General features: G+C 41.3%; 1 protein-coding gene across 1 annotated transcript in view; it reads left to right on the top strand.

Moving 5' to 3' along the window:
* RNF130 (ring finger protein 130) overlaps positions 1-6,171 on the top strand; it is a 110,536-nt gene that overhangs the window by 55,721 nt on the left and 48,644 nt on the right. Inside the window, exon 3 of the mRNA XM_011955969.1 lies at positions 3,087-3,337. Coding sequence (XP_011811359.1) covers positions 3,087-3,337 — 251 coding nt within the window. The remainder of the gene's footprint in view (positions 1-3,086; positions 3,338-6,171) is intronic.

Genomic DNA, 6,171 nt, shown 5'->3' with positions numbered 1-6,171 from the left:
CAGACTTAAATGTAAAACATAATATAAAACTTTCAGGAAAAATAGTAGAAAATCTTTGGGATATCTAGGGATAAGTAAAGAATTTTTAGACTTGACACCAAAAGCACAATTCATAAAAGAAAAAATTAATAAACTTCATAAAAAGTAGAAATTTTTGCTTTTCGAAGACCTTGTTAAGAGGTTGAACAAAACAAAATACAGACTGCAAGCCACGAGGTCAGGAGATCGAGACCATCCTGGCTAACACGGTGAAACCCCATCTCTACTAAAAATAAATACTAGGAAACAAGCTCGCTGTTTGTGGCCTGCACCCGATGGCAATTACGTTTACTCCTTCATTATGTTTACTCCTTTCCTGAGTGCACCGGTATGATCTCAGCTCTGTGCAACCTCCACCTCCCGGGTTCAAGTGATTCTCTTACCTCTGCCTCCCGAGTAGCTGGGATTATGGACGTATGCCACCATGTCTGGCTAACTTGTATTTTTTTGTAGAGATGAGGTTTCACTGTGTTTCCCAGGCTGGTCTTGAACTCCTGACCTCAAGCGATCCTCCTACCTCGGCCTCCCAAAGTGCTGGGATTACAGGTGTGAGCCACCGTGCCCTGCCAAGATTTTACTATTATCTTAGTGTTACTGATTTCTAGTGTGATTCCATTATGCTCAGAGAAATACTCTATGATTTCAGTCCCCTTCTGTTGCTTGAGGTTTTATGATCTAAGATGTGGTTTGTCTTAGTGTTTCTTTGGTGCTTGGAAAAAATATTCTGCTGTTGGCTGGCATGTTCTCTGGATGTTAATTAGACCAGTGTGCACAATTTTCCTTCCTGAGGAGCCAGGCTGGGAGAGCCTATTCCCACTGGGCTCTGTGAGACTAGGGTGGGAGGGGGATTGTGATTTTTCCCTTGGCGCCTGGCTGGAGTAGAATGAGTATTACCGCAGGTGTTTTCTGATGTTAGGCCATTCTTCTCCTGGTACTTTGGCTAGAGGAGTTGGGCTTTTCTTGGCTTTTTGTGGGGCGGGGTGGTGGGGGTGCTCTGGTCCTGTTGGCAGTTCCAGGTTGGAGGCTTCTGCAGCACATTGTCAGGGATCTATGGGGGAAGTAAGGAAGCTTGGAACCCACCACCGGTTTCTCATGTCTTGAGGACCCCAGACAGCCCACCTCCTTTTCCCTCCTATAGCATGTAATAGTTTAGTTTAAAAAAAAAAAAACACTAAAGATTTGTTTTTAAAGTATGTTGACATATGAAACACTGAAAGTAAAATGATAAGGAGCTGGTCTGAAGTGGTGTTCTTGACAGGCAGGCCTGTAGTAGTGGACTGCATGCAACACACCCCGAGGACGTTGGAACAAAGGCTCACAGTTGTCCCAGGAGCCTGCTATTGGAAGATAGTGCTTTAATTAGCACCCAGTGTGGGGCCTGCGGGTGATGAAGGAGTAAACGTAATCGCCATCTGGTGCAGGCCACAAACAGCGAGCTTGTTTCCTACCATTTATTTTGCGGCTGACTGCATGCAGGATCCTTCCAAAGCGTCTCTCTCCAGATGCTACTGTGGTGGAAAGTGATGTTCTGACCTTTTTTCCTCCTTCCGTTTTCCCTAAGGTTGACAAATGCTTGATGAAATTTTTATGTGGCTTAAAAAGCTTAGCTTATTAAAGTTTAATAAGAAGGTGGCAGCAGCTAGACTGGTTGAAACCTTTGGCTATTTTAAAAGAGAAGCCAGAATATTAGCAAAGGAAAACCAGTGAGTTTAAGGACAGACTCTGATTTTCTCCCACAAACTGTTTTTGTTTTTGTTTTTTGAGACTGGGTCTCGCTCTGTCACCCAGGCTGGAGTGCACTGACGCGATCTTGGCTCACTGCAACCTCCGCTTCCTGGTCTCAAGCAATTCTCCTGCCTCAGTCTCCCGAGTAACTGGGACTACAGGTGCCCGTCACCATGCCTGGCTAATTTTTGTGTTTTTAGGAGAGATGGGATTTCACCATGTTGGCCAGGCTGATCTCAAACTCCCAACCTCATGTGATACTCCTGCCTTAGCCTCCCAAAGTGCTGGGATTACAGGCTTGAGCCACCGCGCCCGGCCTCTGTGTTTTCTTAAAAGACACTGGGAAGTTATTTCCCTTGTGGAGGAGGAAAGGGATAGCAGTTTCTTGCTGTTCATAGGAATAGATATTCAATTCCTCTAATGTTACTACTTCTGGAAATTATATAGGGGAAAGGTCTAGGTAACTATAAAGCAACTTAAGATCATCGTCGTAATTAACTTACATAGCCTGTGACTGTGGGCAGACTTCTGGACAACTGTTAGAGGCTGGAGGTATTTTGATGCCAAACTAGTCCAGAGTGTTGAAGCTTGGACCTGTCTCTGGAACGTTTGATTTCCAGAAGAGTTCTGGGGTAAACTAGCAAGGAGCCTCACTCCACTCAAGTCTGGACGTAAGACCCAAGTTAATTTCAGATGTCACTAATAAAAGGTACCACCATTTGGCACTTTGTAGCTCTGTTACCAGCTGTGTGTCCTGTGTCTCAGTGAGATTAGAAAGCGTGGTATCCTGTAGTTGTTTTTGTTCCTTGCACTAGTTCTACAGTCAGTGGGTGCTCCATGAATGTTCCTAGATTAGTGCAAGAAGTACCAATTTATGCTATAAAAACAGCACTTTTCTCCATTTCTTAAGGAATTAAGACTTTCTGAAGATCATTTTAAAATAGAAAAGGTTTTACAGTGTAAATCTACCATGATGTTGATACACTTCTGTTGCTGTATAATGTTATATTGCTGTCTGTTGTCACATTTGGTTGGTTTAGTAATCTTTTTTAAATGTAGTTGTCAGACAAGTTAATATGGTTCTTAACACTGCAATCGTTCTATGCCTTATGTCTGTTTAAGTCTTAAGTACCACACAACAAATTACATGTTCCCACTTGGTGCCAGCATACCCAGCTGCAGCTTCATTTCAGTTGAGAAGTGGAGTTCGCATGTCCTTTGCATTACCAGATATGGTAGTTACCTAAGTAGTGTGTTTATATATTTGATGTTTCTATAAATTTTAAATGTCACTTGAGTTATATATTTATTTTATATTACAGGCACTGGAGATATTATTGCTGTCATGATAACAGAATTGAGGGGTAAGGATATTTTGAGTTATCTGGAGAAAAACATCTCTGTACAAATGACAATAGCTGTTGGAACTCGAATGCCACCGAAGAACTTCAGCCGTGGCTCTCTAGTCTTCGTGTCAATATCCTTTATTGTTTTGATGATTATTTCTTCAGCATGGCTCATATTCTACTTCATTCAGAAGATCAGGTACACAAATGCACGTGACAGGAACCAGGTGAGCTCAGTACTCAACAGTGATTGGTTCTTACCAGCCAGAGTTCACAGACATCTGTCGTGTCCATGCATCTTACTAACATATTTTTCTTTTAAAAAATGTTGTTACCTTACTCAGTCATTTTAATATGTTGAAAATGTCTACATAAGTATTTAAGGGATATTTAAAATAACCTAAAGGGTACTACATTTGTTGTGATCATCTAGAACAGTCTATTCAGGTAGATAGCTTGATATCATAGTATTATCTAGATAATTCTATTAATTTGGAGAATATCACATAGTTGCATTTTTAAACTAGTAACTTTGGATGTTTCTGGACATGGGAACTAGGAGGGGGGTTAGGGAGACTTCACACTACCCCTTCCTGTGTGAAATTCTTTCCCATGTGAATTTTGAACTGGGAAAGTATTATCTATTTAGAAAACGAAATCAATGAAAAACCTCTGTCATCTAAGCTCAGACATGGTTGGTAAGGGTGAGGTGGGGAGGAGCAACAGAACACATTTGTCTAGATAGTCATCCTAGAAGTTCCGTTGACAGCACATCTGAGGTGCTCAGGGAATTTGGGTTGAGTGAATAAACCTAGGACAAGCAGTGTGCTTCCCTGGTATGAGGGCCTGGAGACAGTGGCTGTCAGTTGGCAACTTAAGTTTGTTTGATGTGCTGTGGACAGGATACCCACCCTAGGAGCCAGGTTCGGGCTGTTAGGTCCCTATCCTAGACTTTGCATGTGGAAAACTACGAAGTGACTTGCTTGGAGAGTGGTTTGAAGCCAATTTTTGTATAACACTGTTTTCTCCTGACACAGTACATTCAAATCCCTGTGGGGACAGGGACATTGGGATTTTTATCCTTCCTCTTTCTAGTGGAAGCAGCACAGACTTTGACATGGAACCGGTCTCAGCTCACATCCCTCCTGTACCGCCGGTTTCCCATGATCCCTCATCCCTGACAGACAGTTTATTTAGCATCTCAACTTCTTTCTTCATCTGAAAGTAGATATAAAATACCCAAACACTGTAGTTTATTGAAGCTTTATGTGTCAGGCTCTGCCTGTGCACCTTTAATTTTTTTTATTTTGATAATTTTTATATTTGTAATTTTAGACTTAACAAAAATGTGCAAGATAAGTGTCAAGTATTCCCTTCACTCAGATTCTACAGCTGTTAATGTTTTACTATATTTCCTTTTCTATGTATCTATACTTTTTTAATTAAAAAAAATTTTTTTTAAGAGACAGGGCCTTGCCCTGTCGCTCAGACTGGAGTGTGGTGGCAGTCATGGCTCACTGCAGCCCCAACTCCTGGGCTCAAGCGATCCTCCAGCCTCAACCTTCTGAGTAGCTAGGACTAAAGGTATGCATCACCATGTCTGGCTAATGTTTTAATTTTTTGCACAGACCAGGTCTTGCAGTGTTTCCCAGGCTGGTCTCAAACTTGGGCTCAAACGATCCTCCCACCTTGGCCTCCCTAAATGTTGGGATTATGGGTATAAACACCACCCTCAGCCTTTGTATATCTACCTTAACAAAACTATTTGAGAGTAAATTTGAGATATGATGCCATGTTACCCTTAAATACTTCGTTATATATTTTAAAAACAAGAACATTCTCTTACATAACCGTAGTGTGGTTATCAAAATCAGTAAATTAGCACTGATATAATACATTATCTGATTGATAGACCTTTCTTGGGTTTTGTAAAACTGGCTCAATAATGACCTTTATAGCAGAGAAAATCCTGGATTGATTGGAGCTCATTGGATTTTGCATTCAGTTGTCTCTTCTTACTTGGTTTTATGACATTGACGTTTCTGAAGAGTACAGATTGATTATTTTCTACTTGAGTTTATCTGATGTCTTATGTTCCTTCATGATTAGTTTCAGATTATATGCATTTCGGGAAAATGTAGATTTGCTTGCATTTGTAAGAGATAATACAAATACAAAGAGGTCTGTTATCCCCTTCACTCATTTTCTCCCTGAGTAACAACATCTTGTATAACTGTGGTCAGTATCATAACCTGGAAATTGGCATGGATACAATCCACTGATCTTCTTGAATACACTGAAATCTCCCCACCTCTCCAGTTTAATTTGTACTTATTTGTGTGTGTGTGTGTCTGTCTTTAGTCTGTGCAGTTTTGTGGCATGTGTAGATTGACATGACCAACATCACGGTCAGGATACAGACCAGTTCTGTCACAAGGGTCCCTTGTGCTGCTCTTTTATAACCAAACCCCTTCCCTAATCTGCCGCTCATCGGTTTCTCATCTCTATAGTTTTGTCATTTCAAGAATGTTAAATAGGTGGAATCACGGGCCGGGCGCAGTGGCTCACATCTGTAATACCGGCACTTTGGGAAGCCAAGGTGGGTGGATCACTTGAGGTCAGGAGTTCAAGGCCAGCCTGGCCAACATGGCAAACCCCATCTCTACTAAAAACACAAAAACTTAGCTGGGCAAGGTTCCGTGCGCCTGTAGCCCCATCCATTCAGGAGGCTGAAGCACGAGAATTGCTTGAACCTGGGAAGCAGAGGCTGCAGTGAGCCGTGATCGTGGCACTGCACTCCAGCCTGGGTGACAGAGTAAGACCCTCTCTCAAAAGGAGAAAAAAAAAGTAAAATCTCTAAACTACTGGAAATTCAGCAATATACTTCTCAATGATGTATAGATAAAAGAAGTCTCAAAAGAAAAAAATACATAGGACTGAATGAAAATGAAAATATAGCATATCAAAATATGTGAGGCACAACCTTAAAGTGTTGAGAGAGAAATTTATAGCACTTAATTCTTACTTTAGAAAACAGCAAAGGCTTCAAATAAACTAATCA

This window comes from Colobus angolensis, unplaced genomic scaffold, assembly GCF_000951035.1.
Source record: "Colobus angolensis palliatus isolate OR3802 unplaced genomic scaffold, Cang.pa_1.0 Scaffold404, whole genome shotgun sequence".
NCBI classification, from domain to species: Eukaryota; Metazoa; Chordata; class Mammalia; order Primates; family Cercopithecidae; genus Colobus; species Colobus angolensis.
The sequence above is the reverse complement of the archived record's forward strand: the minus strand, read 5'-3'. Positions and strand labels throughout refer to the sequence as shown.